Source organism: Triticum aestivum, chromosome 1A, assembly GCF_018294505.1.
Source record: "Triticum aestivum cultivar Chinese Spring chromosome 1A, IWGSC CS RefSeq v2.1, whole genome shotgun sequence".
NCBI classification, from domain to species: domain Eukaryota; kingdom Viridiplantae; phylum Streptophyta; class Magnoliopsida; order Poales; family Poaceae; genus Triticum; species Triticum aestivum.
The window spans coordinates 97289112-97310000 of record NC_057794.1 but is presented as its reverse complement, the minus strand read 5'-3'; the positions used below and the strand labels follow the sequence as shown (position 1 = coordinate 97310000).

At 46.6% G+C, this 20889-nt stretch overlaps 2 protein-coding genes across 2 annotated transcripts; one reads left to right on the top strand and one right to left on the bottom strand.

Moving 5' to 3' along the window:
• Window positions 1–5576: 5576 nt before the first annotated feature.
• Window positions 5577–10648, bottom strand: LOC123102126 (uncharacterized). Its single transcript, XM_044523442.1, has 9 exons — window positions 10497–10648; window positions 9325–9582; window positions 9084–9229; window positions 8904–9012; window positions 8681–8827; window positions 8315–8362; window positions 8117–8230; window positions 7879–8031; window positions 5577–6510 (listed from the first exon to the last, which is right to left on the bottom strand). Exons 2-9 carry the CDS (start codon window positions 9382–9384, stop codon window positions 5647–5649), a joined length of 1641 nt encoding a protein of 546 aa, XP_044379377.1. The 5' UTR covers window positions 9385–9582; window positions 10497–10648; the 3' UTR covers window positions 5577–5646.
• Window positions 10649–19171: 8523 nt separating this feature from the next.
• LOC123102044 (uncharacterized) lies at window positions 19172–20104 on the top strand. Its single transcript, XM_044523349.1, has one exon. It carries the CDS (start codon window positions 19215–19217, stop codon window positions 19962–19964), a length of 750 nt encoding a protein of 249 aa, XP_044379284.1. The 5' UTR covers window positions 19172–19214; the 3' UTR covers window positions 19965–20104.
• Window positions 20105–20889: the final 785 nt, after the last annotated feature.

Sequence of the window (20889 nt, the reverse complement as noted above, 5' to 3'; positions counted from 1 at the left end):
AAAGTCAAGCTGGGTTAATCAAAACCACATATATGCTTCAGATATGAACAAAAAAAATCTCAAGACAAAACCAAAGATTGTTTCCAAAAGACTTAAGCCAAACAGAGAAAAAATGAGGCTTATGATTCGAATATGATCAATAAACCCTTCCAAAGGGGTTAAGCTAGGATTCGAATACGATCATGTAGCCCCCAGTGGCTTTGGCGTTGTGCCGATCAAGAGGGTACCGACAGTTGTGTTCTCTTTGGTTCGAATACGACCTATGTTTGAACAGAAAGCCCCCAAATGACCTTGAAAGGTTTTTAACGACCTTGATTCGAATACGATCCAAGTCGGACCCAAAAGGGGTTAAGCTATAATTCGAATACGCTCAGGAAGCCCCCTAGTGAGTTTGGCAGTGTGCCGATCAAGAGGGTACCGACAGCTGTGTTCTCTTTGGTTCGAATACGACATATGTTTGAACAGGAAGCCCCCAAATGACCTTGAGAGGTTTTTAATGACCCTGATTCGAATACGATCCAAGTCGGACCCAAAAGGAATCTTCATTTTGAGCCAGAAATTTTCTGGCGGCCTTTAATTTTGCACCAATGTGGTAGTAGCCTCGGGTCTGGGTTATTTTTCCCTCCGATGACCCGGGGTCTTGAATCTCACACTGTTTGCTAAGTCATGTCATCGTAGCCCCCGAGTCTTAAGACTACTCGAGGAGTTGGGTTGAGACTCTCCATGCTTGACCATGATATGACCAATGGATTACTGGAATATGTTGAATCTCGGTGGGTTAAAATTGACCCGTCCGGTGTGGGCAAAGGCCATAGCTTGATGGCCTCTTTTGTAATGATGAATTCTGTATAAAAAAATAGACAAACGAGAGTAATTGTTCTCGAAGACAATAAAAATGTATCAATAGAAACTTTGACAGGATGGATTTCACCTGATATTTTTTATGAAAAAGTATTAGCAGTAGGTTGCAGCAACAACGACAGAGGTGGCGGTTTGAAGCGCCGCACTGTGCAGCTCAGAAGTAATCCTCCGGGTCATGTTTGACCCCCCCCTTTTTTTGGACTTTGACTTTTCTTTCTGTTGTTCCAACCAATACAAGCGCACAAGAAGGGAGCAGCACGGCGGCTCAATATAACGCGGTTGTAGGCACAAAAACCGCAGCTGAAACGGAGACCGCGGCGGCTCACAATCATTGCCATATGTACAGTGACCATTTGTGTTCTTCGCATAATCCATCCGGATGTTTGACCAATCCATGCTGGTTTTTGTCAGCTCCTCATACGAGCACCTTTCTACTTCTCCTCTTCTGTGTGCGCGGTGGCTGTTGGGGAGCAGGCAGAGCTGGAGGCCGGCTTAATGTGAGCAGGGGAAGCGCGAAACAGTGATCCTTCTGAGTCTCTGTAAGTATCTGATTGCAGTTCAGTAGCTCCACTGCAAGATTCACCACTGTGGCTATCAAACAAGTTTATCTTCAAAACGAACAGCTGTGTCAATTCACCGGACAACCTACTACTAAAGAGCATGGTTAAAGCCAACCATAGAAATGCATCTGCAACCTGTGTGTGTATTCCCTGAGCAACTTGGATGTGTAGTGGCACCACAAATATCATACTGTACTTATCTCCCCAAATACTATAGCGGTGAAGCAGACTTCAAATATATATGATGCTTTCAGTTCTTTATTGCGAAAGCCAAGTTCCTTCCTCCATATGTTTGAAAGTGATCTTTCAGTTTCATCTTGTACTTAGAGGCAGATGCAGCTGCTTAAGGTGCAGCTGCTCGGAGACGGGTGCGAGGAAAACGGTCTCAAAATAGGCTCGCAACCCGGCAACTCGGCAATGGCAACAGAGTGGAAGATGTTAACATGCCAGGACCATTAACTTCCACTCCAAAGCCAGAAAATTTCACGGTATAATCTTCGAAACAACTGAAGATTTTAACATGCAGCTCGGCCGACTGAAGAATCAGAGGAAATGACAACCAGCAACGGAGGCGGCTCGGCGAAACCTGGCTGCGGTGGCTGCCGCTGATGCCTGCAGCAAATACAAGAGTGCTCGGAGGCGACTCAGCCCCAAAGGGACAGAACACGGCTAGGACGGCTCAAGGTGGCTTCGCCAACAACGCGGGAAGGCCAAGGCGGCTCATAGGTGACCCGGCGGACTGGCTCGAGGCGGCGACGGTGCATTGAAGCAGGCTACAGCGGCGGCTGTTGTAGATGTCGCAGCGGCACGAGGCCGATCGGGGGCAGCTCGGAGACGCAAGGCCGCGGCGAAGGCAGAGACTGCTACGGCGGCTCAGGGCGCCGAGAGGCCGTAGGAAACAGCGATGCGGAATCGGGTCATGGTGACGGCTAGGGGTCAAAGTTGTTGCAGCTCGGCGATGGCAAATCTGCAAGGCTCGAAGGCCACGCAGACCGTGGTGGTTTAGGAACGAGGCGGCCGTCGACTCGGACTTGAAACCGATGCGGAGACCAAGAGATGTAGAAGCGGCCGGGTGGCGGCTCGTAGATGAGGTTGCTCAGGGCCGATTCAACACAGCGATCCATGGCGTTGAAGTGCGACGGCGGTGGTGGCGTGAGGCGGGGCTCGAGAGATGGAACAAGGCACGGTCCTGATCCGGCTCTGTCAGGCCGCAACATGGCCGGCTCGCGGTGCGACAACGGGTTGCTAGAAGCGGCAGTGGCGTAGGCAAGGCCACTCAGCGGTGACCCGGCGGTGACTCGGTGAAGCCAGCTCATAGCAGAAAAAAGGAACAGTAGGACCCGCCAGTGAAGACGGGTGACGAGCTGACGGAGGCGGCGCGTCAAACCGGCCACATCGGCTCGGCCGTAACGGCAGTGGAGCGGAGACGGCTCACAGGCGTCGCTCTCCTGCTCGGGCACGGCGGCTCAGAGCCGGGGCCAGTTCAAAATTTTCCCAAACAGCAAGGCGGCTTCAGAGGCGGCAACTCGGATCAGAAACGACGTGTCCAACGATTCAGAGGCGGGGTCAACCCCGAGCCCGACTCGAAGAAGCACCGGTGGAGGCGGGGCGCGCGGCCGAGCCACGGCACGACGGCTCAAGGCGTGGCGGCGATTTGAGGTGGCAGAAGACCGCGACGGGTCAATGTGTTGACCGAGGCAGACGTACACTGACGAGGCAGGGCTACGGCGGTTCGGTGCGGAGCATGGCATGATGGCAGACGGCAGCTCATCGCGCGGCAGGGTCGCCGGGTGGATAACGGCGATTGCTAACAGATGACTTAGCCAGGGGAGACCGCGACTTGGAGCAGAAGAGGCAGACCAGCGAAATGGCTTGGGGTCGGCTCGAAACGTGATGGCGGACGTACCCTGGTGAGATGAGGCGGCAAGCCGGTGGAGGCAGCGGCAAACCGGCGAGGTGAGACCGTAGAGAAAACAACCCACATGCAGGGGTGGCCCGAGGCCTGCTAGTACTGCGGCGGCTCTTGGCCACTGGGCGATGCTGGACGAGGCTGCGGCGGTTCGGCAAATTTGATGGAGGTGATCTGCCTCGCGGCCGGATACGTGGCAGAAGTAAGGGCACGCTGAATCAGGGCGACTCACGGGCAACGCGAGGCCGAGCTGAAGACTCGGAGAGCCGGTTGTGGCAGAATATGGGCAGTGCAGGGAGTCCTGGCGACGGCGAAGAATCATGGTGGAGGAGGCAGCTCGGGGACACCGGCTTGAGGCCGTAACGGCAAAAAACTGCGCTGGCCATAGCAGAACCGCGGTAGCAGAGGCGAGGCGGGTCACGGCAATGGCGACTTGAAGCGGCCGGGCGGCTTGGCGCGACCCCAGCGGAGGTAGTGACCCCAATGGAGAGAGCCACGGCGGCGGGAGAGTACGGCCGCGCGGGTCGGGGCAGGGTGGAGCCAGCGTGGACGGATCACACGCAAAGTGGGACAGCATGCTGCAGAGGCCGCATGTTCCACTTTCCATGCTCCCATGCGGCCTCTTCATGCTTACCTACTCCCTCTTCATGCTTCCGTCCGTGCTCCCACCTATAACAAGTCTCGTCTATGGCAGGGGCGGCTCAGCTCCGGCAGCTTGATGCGATGTGGTGGGTCAGGAGGCCCGCAAAAAGATGGAATGACCGATCGGACACGGTGGGAACGTCGCTTCTAGGAAACCCCTCGTGAGGCGCAGTCCGGCTCGAAGACAAGGCCGGTAAGGCGCGGCTGATCTAGCAGCTTGGTGGAGGCCGTGAGAGTTGGAGGCGAAACCATAGCGACGGCTTGTCCGACGGCGGCATCAGGGATGTACCGGTGGCGGGCGGCTCAGGACGGAGCTACGGTCGAGGTGGCCGTGGCCGGCTCTAAACATGCCGGCGGCTCGGAGGTGACCCCGGCTGCCAAATAGAGGAGGCGGCTTTTTGGCAATCAACGGATCGGAGTTGAAGGCGGATTTGACCCGTCCACACCCGGATCTTCCTCCGGGTCTTTATTTTAATTTTGCTCGTCTCATGGTAGCAGATTGATCCTGTTGATAAACGCAGTGGCTCATGCTAAATCTTTGGGATCTTCTCTGATGATCCTGTCAACAGAACTGATGGATGATGCCCATAAAAATTTCTGATCTTGATCTAGTAACCTCCAAGTTGATGTTGATCTTTCCAAAACCGATCTTTTCCTCATTCGGAAGATTGCGAATTTCTCGAACCCTGAAAAAGATCCCTTCAAGAACTCAACACCACCGTGCGCAGGCCCCACAGTGGGCGCCAACTGTCGTGGAAACGTCACGTCATATGTCCTAGTGTGAGGACTTAATCGTGAGGCCAACGCATTTATGCGGTAGCTTGAAGGGGTTGATCGGAATCGAGTGACGCAACATGCAAGGCGAAGATTTAGACAGCTTCGGGCCCCGGAAAACATCATCCGGTAACAATCCTACATACTGTTTGTGGCTAGATCTCATTATCATCATTAGGGAGTCGTCGTAACTCCGGCTCTCCTAGTTGTGTCTAGACTTAATGATTATTCAACTTGTCCCTTTTGGGGTGCCCTGTCCCTCCTTATATATGTTGAAGGGACGGGTTACATGTAGAGTTCAACTCGGACTTTAAGACTTAACTATTCTATCTTCTCTCCATGGGCTTCTTAACGTTTCGGGCTTCTTAACTGTTGACTTACAATCTGGCTTACCATCTGGTTTAACTGTCCGGCTTAACTATCTGGCTTAACTGTCTGACTTAACTGTCTGCTTAACTATCTGTTTAACTATCTGGCTTACATGACTGTGTCTGCCGGGTTACATGACTGTGTCTGCCGGGCTACATGACTGTGTCTGCCGGGTTACATGACTGTGTCTGCCGGGTTACATGACTGTGTCTGCCGGCTTAACCTGCTTAACTGTTCCCGCTGGCTTAACCTCTGGTTTAAACAATCTGCCGGCTTACCAATGAAATGCCAAGTCCCAGCCGGGTCATACCGCGGGGTATTCCCCGACACCAAGGGCACACACACATATTTTCGGAAAACATCTTCATCATTATAAAACAATATTCTCAAAAATTCAGAATGAAGCATGATAAATACAACAACTCACTTAAGATATTCTTTCAAACCTTTGTAGCTTAGAAAAATCAAAGTTTATTGTTGGATTACAACATCACACAGTTACCAGTTACACTTATAGTACAAAAGCTGGAGTTACTTGAAGTTTAGGTTATGAAGATTCAAATCCTTCAGTCGCTTATGATTCTGGAGTTCTTCTTGCATTCTCGGCAGGATCATTGGATAGGTAACCAGTAAGATCATTTCAATATCCTCTTTAGTGTATATCAATGTTCTGAAATCTCCAACATTCTGCAACGGTTTCTTCCATTTATCCATTCTGTGTGCAAGTGTGTTCCTATAAAACCTCATAAATTCAATGGCTCCTTTTTTGGTATTGTATGACGACCCGGATCTGTAGAATGACTCCTTCAGCAAAACGTTATATTTCAGCAACACTGACCAGTTCTCACCATAGGGATCATCTAGAGCTTCATGAATATTTGACCTAAGTTCAGGGTCCACCACAGATGTAATATGGTCGCACATATCCAGATAGAATTGAAACCTGTTCCCAAGAGGAATAAGAGAGGCGTGCGTCCCTATCACATACTTCATACCTGTTGCAATGGGAGACTTCATCAATGAAAGTAGATGAACAACATCTTTGGGGATAATAGTTAGCTTGTAGTCAACAAACAGTGTGTCCATAATAATATTGCTGACATCCTCATAGTTTTTGCGCATCATAGGAACGGTCTTCTTGAAACATGCAGCTCTGATTTTCACTCTCCCATAATATGTCACGACAATGTTTGATGCATAAAACTGTACAGGACATATATTAACTTCATGAAGATCGTGTAGTGCTCTGATAATTGATGCCATGAGGCTCTTGGCCTTTTCCGCTACCACCCAATAAAACCAATGGTTTCTCATCTCACCAACAAGCTTGACAGTGTGCATGATTGGTTTCAGACTAGTGATGTACTGGGTGAGTGGCATAGATGCCTCCCCTTCCTGTTTGTGCATAAAAGCATGCGAAAATAATAAGTATGTGATGAGGTCAGACAAGCAATGGCTGATAAACAATATATGCACTCATTACAACTCACAAGGACTTGAAGTGTAATACAAAGAAAATAAAGGGATGCCAACACCATTTGCGGTCACTCAATTAGAAGCGGAGAAAGCGAATGATCAATCCATGTAAATGTTATTTGGTTATCAATGCTTGTATTTATCAAAAATTGGAGGTGTGAGTCTTCCAGAGTGTTAACTATTAGCAATTGAATAGATAAATGAGTGATTATTTTTCCCATTCATTATCATAACATTGTATTTGCAAAATAAAATGAGAGAGAACCCTTTTTCCAAAGTGCTTTGCCAGATTGGTGGTTAAATAATCAGCTACTAATATAATTGGTGGTGCGAAGTGACGGGACAAGTGTTGTGGTCATAATTTTGTCTTAGTTTTCTTTAGAGGCTACTAACTTGGCTTTAGTAGTGCACTCCCTTCAATTTTGATTGAATGGCATGTCACTCAAATGAGTATCGATGTATGTGTATAATGCATAGACCATGGAGGATGGATGCACACACAAGCACATACCAACCACCCACACACCCATGTAGAATTCTTGACAAATTGCTATGTTCGAACTTTATTCATGATAGTTGTGTGATTTGAGTAAAAAATTTTTACTAGGCATACAATTTCACTAAAAAATATGATGAGTTTAAAGGCGCTAAACTAACTTGCAAAATAACACAAATGATGCACGTTTTAATTACTACTCCCTCCGTAAACTAATATAAGAGCGTTTAGATCACTAAAATAGTAATCTAAACGCTCTTATATTAGTTTACAGAGGGAGTAGAAAGCACATTGCTAAATAGAGATCAACAATGTTGGATGGGGAGAACATAGCTCAAATCAAAGATGAAAACCTTGTCAACTATTAATTTCAAAGGACCTATCCAAATTCTCCCATGTTGACAATCGAATTTGGGCTCGTTCCACAAACACTACTCACGCTGAAAAGATCTACTTCCTAGTTGTTTTAGGTTTTTTCTTCCTCAATTCACAGTAAGTTGAATAGATTTGCTTTGAACATTTATGTCATGGAGATGCATATAATAATGTGTTGTTGTTGTGGATTTTCCTCAAGATTTTTCATGCCTTTTTTGGGTGCCTCCCAAGTATTGCCATGTTAAATACCCTAGAACTACCAAGTGGTTACCAAGTAGGCTCCAATGAGGACTAATATAAGGTAAAACCTCTGGTAAGCCGAGCCGAGTTAGTAGAACATACCCTGGCTTCAATATCTAGGTTAACAATAAACTGAGTCTCTTAAAGCCAATAATTAGAGTGGACACAAAACAAACCTGATCAAGAAAAGTCGGACACAACCATGTTGGTACATGCACAACATCTTTCACTGCAAACTCTTGATTTCCCGCAACTTCAAGTTTTACATCTTTAAGAAGGTAATTTGTTTTGGTATGTTCTGCATCCACACCAAAGTTCTTAAACAAGACCTACATTCATAAAGACATATATATTGTGTAACAGAGTAAATATACATGTACAACCAGAAAGTCTACATGAAAAAAAAATTGCAACCTCTATGTTATATTCCAGAGAAAGTTGGAGGTCTGGCTTTGTATAGATCTCAGCAAGTAGACTAAGAATCTCCATTGTCCCAACACTAATAGTTGGCTGGCAAGGTTCAAGAATCTGCAGAGCAATCATTGGTCATGATACCAAGCAATCCCAAATAACATGTTATAGAGAAATGGGACTGATGCAAATTATGCACACCTTTGAAATGAATTGAACTACAGCAAGCATCAACCCTTTCTGATACGCCTGCAAAAATAGTTTCGGTAGAAGAGTCAGACCATGGACGTGACATTTGACATGTTTGTAATATATGCACAGTTGCCCTCTTTTCTATCTATTAGCCAAAATGCAAACCATGCAAGATGAGAATTGCTAAACACCAATAAATCTCTAAATATAGGTGAAATTCTGACTTTAGAAGTAGCCATCCAAAACAAGGTAGACATATCATGTAGAACAGAGAGAACACGGAAGTTGAACTCGGCAACCGCATTAACATTGTCAGAAGAAGCATGCACACGTCAATTATGTCACAAAATGCGTATTCCAATGCAAAAGCAATACCTTTACTATAAGAGGTATTAGGCCATCTACATAAGTGCTTGGGTCCTGGTTCCATTGAATGGCAAATTTTCCAAACCAAATACCTATATTTTTCAGTAATGTGCGTTCGCCTGAACAAGATTTGGTAATATCGGATCGTAATAATATCTGCATAAACAAACACAATAATACTTGAAAAATTGTTTTTGTATCTTTCATATGTAGCTCTCAGAGTGAGGATAACCTTGCAGTTCGCGTATGTAGCTTTCAGTATTTCCATGTCCAATACTGGTGAGTTTACTTTATGAAGGAACATTAAACATATGTCATGAAAATTTGGGTCGATGCATACCCTGCAATTGCGCAATTCATCATGGTTACGAAATTTGCTCAAAACTGTGAAGAACACAAATAACTGTGTTACCTTTGCATGACCATGTACTGTGCAAACCAAGGATAATATTGTTCCATCAACACTTGATAAAATTTGAATCCATTAGCTTCTATATTATCAATGGACATACTGTAAATCATGAAAAAGATCTTGGTCCGAATTTCATATGGAGGAATCTAAGGTGAAAAGGAAAATCAATTAGCCACCAAACGCAAGTCATATATTCTCTAAAGAAACACAAATCAATAAATTGCTAAAAAAATATACAAACCTTAACGGGTGTAACCCTTTCGTCCGCTGCTGCTAAATGTGTGCGGATATGTAATGACATCTTGTTGAATTTTATTTCCTGAATAGAGACCGTTTTCCTTTTTGATATACTTTGAAAGAAGGTGTTCCAAACCTATATATGAAATCTTTGCTATCTTGACCCCTACTGAGGAAGCTCCTATTCCTTTGATCCAAAATTTGAGCTGACATCACAGAACCATCTGCTCCTTACATAAACTCTATTTCTGGAATTCACAGCCTGTGCCAAATTTTACAAAAATCAAAATGATCAAATTCAAATATATCTGACTTGTTTTGTTCTTTTTTTTACTTACTGCTCAATATATTACACTTACAATTCTGAAGAGAAATTCCTAAATCATTTTATACCCAAGATCTGAACTATTTAGATACTCAGAATCGCATTCAAAGTTTCAAACCTACTTGAGCCAGATTTACCCAAATTCAAATTTTAATGCATGCACCCCAGCAGTTTGCCCCCTTTAGCACCTTAGACTGCATGCGGGACTGAGACAGCAATAACTCTATGGCCTCTCTATCTGGACACAATCAGTCGAACTTACTGCGCTGCAAGTTTGCAACCATAAAAGTGTCCTAGGCAAACAGAATAAAAAATTGTACAGGTCTATATGGAGTACACAAATTGGCACAAGACAAGTGTTTGTTATTCATAAAAGAAGTAAAGAGTTCCCACAAAAAAAAAAGTAAAGAGGCTTTCCCCGGAAGAGTGCAGGCGTTTTTTATTTTTATTTTGATAATAGCTGAAGAGTATACTTTTTTTTTGCGGGGAAGCTGAAGAGTATATATACTGTTGAGGAGGGATACATCTCTTCCTTTCCCATCAAGAGGACTGAGAAAATATGCAACGCATCTGATACTGTAACAGAGGAAGAACCGGTGCTCAAAGGAGAGTTCGTCAAACTAATTACTCCCGCTAATAATCCAAAAAAAGCTGACACTAATTACTCCCTATAACATGATGCAACTTCAGTATGTATTCTAAATAAAACAAATAAAAAGGAAAGAGTTTTTGGGTCTCAAGAACTGACTCGAGATTCAGGTATGCGCGAAAGGTAGGTAGAGGATAATTGTCATGCATCATCATCCATGAAAAGAATCGAGAAACTTTTTCTGGCAAAAATCTCAACTAACCTTGAGAGGACCTTCCTAGTCTCCAGGCTCCAGAGATGTCGATCCTAGATAATAAGTGTGATTAGCTTGCTAATGAGACCGGTTATAAATGAAAAGGGAGAAGGCACGGTAGTAGTTGTTGACCTGAGACGATGGTCACGACGCGTACCGGTGAAGGGTACCGAGCGCGTTCGGGCGGTAAAAGGCGGTGCCCTTCCACCCCATAATATATATGGAACGAAATTTCTATGCAGTTGACAATAGGAATTATGATTGATGTAGACACGCAAGATTAGACCAGCCCAAGATTAATGGTCGCATGCATCTTTCAGATGCAGAGGCCGAGGATGAGCCTTTTTTTTTAAAATAAAATAAAATAATAAGTGAAACTAAATAATCTGTCACCAGCTCCGGCCTATATGCAGGTACGCCAATGTCCATGCACACGCACAGCAACACTTATTAGCCTAAAAATGTTCACGCTATCCTTCTTTGAAATAACCAAAGCGCTGCGAAAAAATATTGAACATTTACCGCTCCTAATTTTTCTGGCAATGTGACAAGCAGAAAATGTAGATTAGCTAAGCGGGACATTCTTCGTAGGCAAGGATCAAGGCGGACTTGGGATTGATAAATCTTGAAATTTGAAAATGTTTCGTCAGCAAATGGCTGTACAAGCTCTTGACTGACAACGGAATAATTGCTAGGAAACAAGTACGTCCAAAACCTTGTTTCACGTTGGGGCAAAACTGTCTTGCTCACCATTCTGTAAATATTGATGCAGATCAAACCGGAGTCCTTTGTAGCTTCGTAGGTAATGGTCAAATTAGGAGGTTCTGCCTGGATACTTGATTTCAAGACACGCCACTCGCTCTTCAACACCCAAGCGGCCAAGCCTCTACATTATAGTGCAAGAGAAAGAGGTGTTTGTAGATTCTGTTTTAGGCTGGCCAAGCTATATGAGAATCTGACCTAACCAAGATTCTGTTTTAGGTGCAATGATTTTAAGTTCTGTCGGGCTTTCATTTAGGATTAGTGGACCAAGTGGTTATATCTGGTTCAGTGGTTGATGACGATCAACTTATCACAACAATCTGATGTGCCCCGTTGGTGGTGTTATAAATCCATGTGGGAGAGTGTGCCTTATTGTGCGCAACTTGGATTGGGTGACGACGATTTTTTCCTTTAACTAAACGAAATTTTCCAAAATAAATTGTAGGTTATTTTTCGAGCTACTGTATGAATCCATATGTGATGCTCACTGCAATGCGTGAAGGATCAATCACTTATGGCCTTTGGATGCCTCGAGTAGCACATGATACGATTCAACCGGCTTGGATGCCAATACAATAATACACTATGCATATAAATCATGTGATCCTAATCGTTTGGGTCGTGTTATATCATTTTTTACTGTTTTAGTGTGAATATTTGTTACAATAAAGTTGTGTGCATCATACAATACAAGGATGAGGGTTTAACATTTTTCTTATTTGTTTCGGTCATGTTATATCCTTTTTTACTGTTTAATTGTGAATATTTCTTACAATAAAGATAGTTGTGCATCATACAATGCAAGGATGAGGGTTTAACTTTTCTTTTGGAAGAAAAAAAGTCAAACATTTAAAATGCCTTAATTTATTCACCACCTGTGCTTGAGTATCAACATATTCCAAAACTAATAAAGATGCAAACACGCCTGTAATTCCTCCCTGATAACTCCAACCAATTACATAAGCTTGCCGCATCGACACACGATATACCTTCCATGAGGCCACTTCCAATGCATTATTGCTTACATGAGGTGTTAAGTGCGTTAAAAAACTTAGCAACTACTACCTCCGTCCTGATTTACTGGTCCTCTTTGTATTTTATGCTAAACTTTGACCATAGATTTAACTAAAAAATATTAAGAATCCAACGATATTTTTTATGACATGCATTAACATTTTGTTAGTTAAATTTAAGGTCAAAATTTGGCACAAAATACGAAAGAGACTAATAAACCAAGAGGGAGGTAGTAGTCTTCTCAACGCACACGTGTTTGACTTTTGTAGCTATGTTTTCCTCATTTAATTATTTAACAATTAAACTTCTTCATGCATTAGTTAGTAGTTATTTTTCATAGGTCCACGTGCTTAACACCGTTTCTTCCTAGATCACCATAAATATTCACTATCCTCTTTAATTGTTTTTTCACATCAGTTTTTTGCCTATATGACGCCCTTAGAGTCATTGCCGAGTGTTGAAGTCGACAGCCAAAAAATCAGTTCTTAGGAGTGCACCCTTTTTTCTCATAGGTAGGTGTTAAAAAAGAAATGTATTGTGCTTATCCAATGAAGTACTGTATATTCTAAAGAATTACAGCCAAAAGTTGTGTGCATCATACCATACGATGCAAGGATGAGGGTTTAACTTCTTTTGGAAGAAAAGAAATCAAACGTTTAAAAGGCCTTAATTCATTCACCAGTTGTACTTAAGTACCAACATATTTCAAAACTAATAAAGATCCAAACACGTCGGCAATTCCCCGATGGTACTAACCAATTACATAAGCTTGTCGCATTGACACACCTTGTTCCTTTTATGAGTCATTGCCGCGTGGTGAAGTCGACAGCCAAAAAGAAAGAAAGACATCATTTCTTAGCAGTAGCACCTTTTTTTCCTCATAGGTAGGTGTTAAAATACAAATGTCTTATTCTGAAAGGTCTCCCATCAAGAGCTTCTTCCTATGACTATGATTTTGTGCTTATCCAGTGAAGTACTACACATATATTCTAAAAAATTATGGCAAAAGTTGAATTTTGTCAACCAAAATGCCACGTCGAGAATCTAGCCGGCCACCCATAGGACCCTTGTTTTTATAATACCCAAAGATTTGATCATCGCCGGCGACTACAACAAAATTTCCTGAGTATTTTTCAAGATCAGGAAATCGATGTGGACGCTTGAGACCGGAATCTGCAGCCTACGAAACCGTGTCTCCACCTCCCCCTCCTCTCTCAAACCCGGAACGCCCTCCCCTGTTTTGCTGTCATGAAAACCGCTTCTGCTTATGATTTTCAGCTCTTGGAACGCGTCAAGGAGTTTTTGCTGAACTCGGTTTGAAATATTAAAGATGAACCAAAAGTCAGGTATTAGTTGTGGCTTCTCATCAAGAATAAAGAACTGGACTGCTGATCATCTTGCGACCAGAGGCTAGCCACACAATGAGAAGTGTATCATATGTGATCTTCATGAAGAGAATGCGGCCCACCTCCTAGTCACATGCCCTTTCGCAAAACACGTTTGGCAAGTTCAGTTTAGTGCAACCTACACTTCCATTCGTGTGTGGCAGAAGACGGTTTCTTTGGCGTAATCTGTGGAATCGTCCAAGCAGATCACAATGGCCATTTGTGTTGCATGGAACCTGTGTAAGGAACGGAAAAGAACATGTCCAGAAATGGTGGTTGCGCGCACTAGCCAAAGACCAAAATCTTTTCAGAGGCGAAACCTTAATGTGCTTGTGTTTCCCTAAAGAGTTCTTGTGTTCCTCCATGTGCTTCTTACGTGATCTTGTATTTGTATTCTGTTCTCCCCTCCTTTAATGAAAAGGCAGAGCTTTTGTTTTTGCCCATAAAAGAAATCCACCAACGCTGATGGTACGTAGAACCGTTAGAACCCTTCATAGGGTGGCAAACATAGTCGTATGTGCCAGAAGGGAGTCACATGAGTGGGTTACCCACGTTCAGGCCCTTTAAAAAAAGGTAACACCCTACATCCTGCTTCTTCTCTGTATTCATGGTCTAGCGCTCCTAGTGCCACGGTGTTGCCAGAGGCGACGCTGGTGGCAGAGACCACAAACGAGGTTGTTATTATTGTGGTGCCTCCCCCCAAGCTCGCCTCGCGGGCTTCGAAGCCCAGGGACAGCAATCTAAACACGGTAGAGCAAGAAGACAAAGGTGGCAGCGGACTCCGTCGTGGCGTAGCTACCATTATTTTTTCTGAAGGGAAGTGAGCTGGGGCCGGACGTGCCGTAGGAAACCAGATCTGTGATGGACGCGGCTAGCAAGGAGATGAAGCTCTTCTGCTCCGCTGTCCATAGGGTTGGCCTGTAAGTGGAGCCTAGTTTTATGGTGATCCCTTCGTTTCATTGTATTTATGCTTTGTGGTTATACTAGTAGTAGCCCCTGGGACTAAATAAGGTTCTATTTTGGAACCGGGCATGGTTTGTGTTGAACTGTATATTCTTCGTTGTAGCTCCCCGGTTCTTTAAATGTGATTTTGTCTTTGTTCGGGAGCTGGGCCAACACAATTGCAATCTGGTCTCCAAGAACTCTAGGCTGCGTGAGGAGTTGGAGGCCCATCGGAAGGTCAACAAGGACCTGGAGCAGCTGCGTGCGAGCGTGATCTATAAGCATCTGTCACTATTGCATGTGAGTCTTTATTGTAGTTGTTGAGCCTTATGCTTGTGCTTTGTTCTTCATCCGTGTTGTAGCCCTCGAGGAGGTGGAGCACCTCTTGTAGGTTTTCAAGGATGCCAACCTCGCGCGCGACGAGGCCAGGAACGCCAAACGTGTTGCCGAAGAGGAGACTGGTGGCATGAAGGAGGCCATCCGCAACTTGGAGGCCAGTGTGAAGGCGGAGCGGGAGGCGTGTGAGGTCGTGCAAGGCCAGCTTTGAAAATAGCAAGGGCGAGCAGGGCTGCCTTCGCAATGAGATCAGGGCCGTTGAGACGGAGCTCTGGAGAGTCACAATGAGTATTACAAGAAAGTTGAAGAAGAAGTTCTGCAGCTCTAAAACTCATTGGTCGACACGTCGACCCAGCTTCGTCAAGTGCAGAAACAGTGCTAGCGTATGGAGGCCGCCCCGAGACGTAAGTATTGTCAGACATTTCCTTTTCATGCAGAATTTGCATAGCTTGCGTGCTCTTATTCAGATATCTTTGTAATAATTCCTCTTCCCGAGGTTGTCATGGAAGACACCGACGAGTAGCTTCGTGATCTGGCGACGCTAGCGCATAGGATGCAGGCTTCCCTTGCATCGCGGCTAGAATCCTCTGGTACATTTTTCAAACTCGCAACATTTTTTGTAAGTCATGAACATTTTTTGAACTTGCAAACTTTTTTTAAAATCTCATAAACATTTTTTAGATTCATGAACATTTCTCAAAATTAGTGCACATTTTTTAAATTCGCAATTTTAAAAATTGGGAAGGAAATTATGAACATCTTTTAAAATTTAGAATATTTCTAAAGCTCACTAAATTTTTTTGAAATCCCCCAAAAAATTAAGTATGTGAATATTTTTTAAATTCATGAACATTTTTTCAAATTGTTGAACATTTTATGAAATTCGTAACATTTTTTCAAATCCAAGAGCGTTTTTCAAATTCATGATTTCATTTAGATCCGAGAGTATTTTTCAAATTGGTGAAATTTTCCAATTTTCATGAAGCTTTTGTGAAATTTCAAACATTTATAAAAAATTAAAAATTAAAAGAAAATAAGGAAAGTATAACAAAAAAAAGGAAAACAACTAGAGCGATCCGCCCCCAATAGGCAAGACCATAGGATGCGTGAGGAGGCGCGTGGTTGCCGCGAGAGCTATATCTCACTTTATGCGAGATGAAAGCAGTTCTCACTCGAAGGGTTTCTCGGCTAGCCCATTATCATTCCTTTATCGGTCGCTCACTTCTCGTCGCTAGATCGCCTGTTTGTTTATTGGTTCTTCTCCGGTCTTTTTCTTATGCTTTTTCTTTACTTTTTATTTTGGTTTTCTTTATTTGTTCACAATTTTCTTCAGCTTTTTCCTTTCATTTTTCATCATTTTGTTAATTTTTGTCCGGCTCTTATTACTTTTTTTTTCATTTATCTATGTTTTTCTTTGGTTTTCTTTTATTCTTTTCTCCAATTCATTGGTCTCTTTTTTTCGGTTTTTCTTCGGGCGAAGGGACGAGCGCCCTACTTGGCTGGATAAATTAGTTATCAATTGAGTGAGTTAGTAGTAGTACTGTGATGTTATATATTTAAAAATGTGTCAAATACATACTCGGTGAATTAGTTATCAATTGAGTGAGTGCCCGAATGGAAGCACACCCGACGATGCACGAGCTGGATCAAGCTCGTGTCGTAGCGGAGCCATGTGCAGTATGCACATTTAGCAACACCAAAATTGTGGAGTCACAATTGAGTGCTTCCGCAAAAAAAAAAGTTATCAATCGAGTGAGTTAGTAGTAGTACTGTGATCTTAACACTGGCCATAGCCCGTAGCACACTTGCTTCCGTCTCGGTTGCGTCGCTTGCAGCTGGGACTCAACGATGAGCCGAGCCCAAGTCGAGAACGCATGCATGCCTAATGTTCGCCGTCAGCGGCCCCGTCCAGTCCGTCCGTCTCCCTCCCCGGGGCGCTCCCGCGGGCGCCCCCCGGAGGTTCCCTAGCGCCGCCGGGGGCATCGGCGTCCGAAGGCCGTGTGGCGCTGGTGGCGGCGGGGCTGCTCCTGCTCGCGCGCAGATGGGGGCCATCGCGGGACGCCCCTCCTCTGCTCGATGGTGACGGCCGTCGGGCCGGCCCTGCTTCAGTCTACTCTCCTCCTCCTGGCATTCTGGTGGCTGGCGGCGCCGCCTCCTACCTATCCGGCGCAGCGGTGGGGATCCGACGCCCTGGTTCGTGCTGGTGGCGGATTTGACCCCCGACCCAGATCTGGACGGTGTGGTGGTTGGCGGTGGCAGGGGTGACCGGCGGCTGCGTTTAGGTGGTGGCGCCGCAGTTAGAGTCCGTCTCTCCGGTGGGGTGGTGGGGCTCCAGCTGGACCTGGCCAGGGCGCGGTGGTGCTGGTATTGTGGTGGTGGTGGTGCGTGTCCGCCTTGTCGACGTTTGGTGGGCGGGCGGCGGGGGTTGGGGCATCAGCCCGGCGTGGTTGTTGCTTCGGCTGTGGGCTGCGGCGGCGGGGTGGCTCGGCTCTCTCGGTGTGGAGGCTTCCATTCGCCGTGTCGGCATCACGGCAGCTCGGCGAGCTGGCTGGGACAGCGGCTCGTTTCCTGCCGTCGACTTGTCCGTAGGCGGCCCGTTTCGACCTTCGGTCCTCTCCTCGTCGTCTGGTTGCTCCCTTTGTTGGAGGTTCGGCCCTCCCCCAACAATGGTGCATCGCTTGTCTCGCGCCCGGCAGTAGGACCGACCTCGTCTCGTGTCTGGCAGCAGGACCGATCTCGTCTCGCGCCCGACGGCAGGACCGATCTCGTCTAGCGCCCGGTAGCAGGACCGACCTCGTCTCGCGCCCGGCAGCAGGACCGTGCTCGTCTCGCGCCCGGCAGCAGGACCGACCTCGTCTCACGGCCGGTGCCCCGGATGGGTTGATGGAGGCCAGTTTTGGCCGACCTATTGAGTTTCGGAGTTGGGGGCCGCCCAGGGGTGCGAAAGGCGGGCCCTTTCCGCCCGTATCTTTGGTTGGGGCTGCGATGGGTCTCAAGTGAGGTGGTATCAAGGTCTGGGATGCCGGGGCGGCGGCCTTGGTGGTGGTTCCACGGTGCTCATGGGCGGAGCCCGTGGTTAGGTGCTGCTCGTTGGCCATGGTCGTGTGGACGGCGTGGTTAGGTGCTGCTCGTTGGCCATGGTCGTGTGGACGGCGTGGTCGCTGGGGTGTGGCGTCCGGTGGTGGTGAATGTTGGCCGGGATAAAAACCTGATCTATCTTGGATCGGCGGCGGCAAAGCTCGTTCCCTTCTTAAAGGTGTTGTCGCGGTTCTTATTGCCCGTCGCGTTGCTCCAGGTGAAACTCTGATCCTCGGGTCGACCGGTGGCAGCACTCTGGTGTCGTAACCTTTCTGAAGGCGCCTTCTTGTAGCACACGGTTCGTCATATGCGGCTTCATCTCTTCATGATGACATGCTCACGGTTGAGGACCCCGGTTGCTCTTGTAGTACTAGGGGTAATGTTACTGCGCTCAACGTCTTTGTATCCTGTCTTGGACGTGTGCGTATGTTGTGATGGAGTGAGTTTGTATTTAAATTATGATTGATCGGTGCTTTATATATAAAACGAGGCGAAAGCCTTTTTCGTTAATGTTCGGCGTCCACTGACCGTCACACAAAGTTCCGATGATTCACGAAGATAGCCTGCGGATTGCGATGATGGGGAGTTAAAAGGCGCAAATGTCCATCATACCGTGCTCAGCCAAGCCAGTTCAGTCTCTGCCGAGCTACCAGTCAATGGAGGCAGCAGCCGGGTGGACGACAAACGGGGTCGGAGGAGTACACGGAGTAGACCGACACACTGTCCGCTGTCACGCAGTGGTAACTGGTGAGCATATGATCAGACCACCAAATCAGTCCCATGTGGCCGTTGATTGACCCCGCGTCTTCCATACACCCTACCGCGCGCGGGGTATGTACGTGTCGACGCCTGCCCTCGCTCCATGGCGTGAACCCTGCGCCGAGCCGTCGACTTGATCCGGTCTCCGTCGCTTTCGCTCTCTCTCATGTCAGGTCAGGTGTGAAAGTCTGAAAGTTCCCGCTGGCCCCATCCCAACCGGAAGATTAGACCGACTCGGAGTCGCGCCGGTCCCCACCGAGACGAGGACAACGTCAACTCCCGAGTCTTCCTGACGAATTAGTTTGGTTCGATGGGCAATCCAAGGGCCAGGAATACCCGGGATCGGGTCATGCAAGTTCAGTCTTCCTCCCCGAGCCGTCCGGGCGTGCATGCTATTTATAAGTGGAGTGGAGATCAGTGGATCCACACCGTCCCAAGCACGACCGTGTCCATGGCTGGGAAAATGGAGGCCAAGCTCGCGGCCCCCGCGCTGCTCTCACTCGTCGCACTCACCCTGCTCGCGCACACGCTCCTCCTCCACCGTCCGCGCGCCACCGCCTGGCTCCTCTCCACCGTCGACGCCTTCGGGTTCGACGGCCGCCGCCTCGTCGAGCTCGTCAACAGGAGAAACATGATCCTCCTCTGCAACGCCATCCTCCTGGTCATCCTCAAGGACGCCGGGCTCCTGGCTGCTCCAGCTCGGCCACGCAGCTCCGCGGCCGTAACGGCCCGTGGAGCTGCGTGCTCCAGCTCCGAGGCACGGCCTCAGCCCAAGACTCGGCGGACCAGTACGGCGGCTGGCGCGACCGGCGACGACGAAGGTCGTCTCGAGCGTGAACATCGAGGCGCTGAGACGGCCACGGCGCGAGTACGGCGCAGGAAGCCGCTGACGAGAGCGAGAGAGGGGGAATATGCCGCGACGGTCCAAGACATGGATCCCGCGGAGAAACAGAGATCGGACTACAGCTTCAACCACTTTCATCATGGTGCTGGCTATGAGATTGCCGTGGTGGCGGATAGGATCTCTAGTTTGCATGACGAGGGAAGCAGAGGAGGGGAGCACACGACCCGGCAGAAAGCACAGCCTGAGATAGTTGACGACGTGGACGAGATGAACAAGAAATTCGAAGAGTTCATCGCCAGCATGAGGAGGAAGATGCATCTCGAGACCCTGCAGCTGCAGCAGCAGGTCGAGGTCTAGACACAGACCGGAAAATGACGTACTGTATGTAGAGTGACTAGTAGGCTGTAGAGATTCGACAAATGTTGCCGGAAATGGATGTCATGCATATGTAATTTTATAGTATTAGAAACCTGAAATTATGGGAGAAATTGTTGTTCTGTACTTCTGTTACAATTTTGCAATGGACGCCAAAAACTGGTGTAGGTCAGCTCTAGCGGCATTCAAGCGAACGATGCTTTCTCCCAGGAGGGTTCGATCTAGCGAACGATTCTGTTCGCTGGAAAGAGCCCCCGAGTGAACCCCCTCCCTCTGTGTACGATAAGCTTTCTATCAAGTCTCAAAAGGGGTATTTTGAAGTTCCATGGCATATGTATATCTATCCTAAAATAAAAAGATCTAAAGAGGCAGATCCAACTGATCTCGACCATCGAACTAAGTCAATCTAATGACCTAGACTGCTCCAATGACGAGCGTTAAACGTGTTTAACATGCAATTAATATCATACCAAATATTGCATTAATCACAGAATTAACACACAAATAATAACATACCTAATATCCCGTGCAATTAATATATTGCCTAAATATTAACGTGTGTTGCACGTGCGCATTTATTTATTAGTAATAAAAGGAAAAGGCTTGGCTTCAGCCGGCAGATCGCACGTGGACGTCCGGCGCCTCGTCCTTGTGACATGTGTCCTGCGGGCTTACCTAGCATTATCTTTTATGTTTTGTAATTGAGCCTTTGTTCCAGTTTTCCCATCGGGACATTGCAGGATCTGAATCTAAATCCCTCGAGTGCAGTTGCCTTCCGTGTTCCTCCCAAGCTCCCATTCTTTCTCTAATTTGTGCAACGCCATTTATGTTGTAAAAAGCCTCCGCAACATCATCAATGTTGCAAAAAAGTGAAGACGAAAAAAATTGTAACACTTAAATGTTTCTG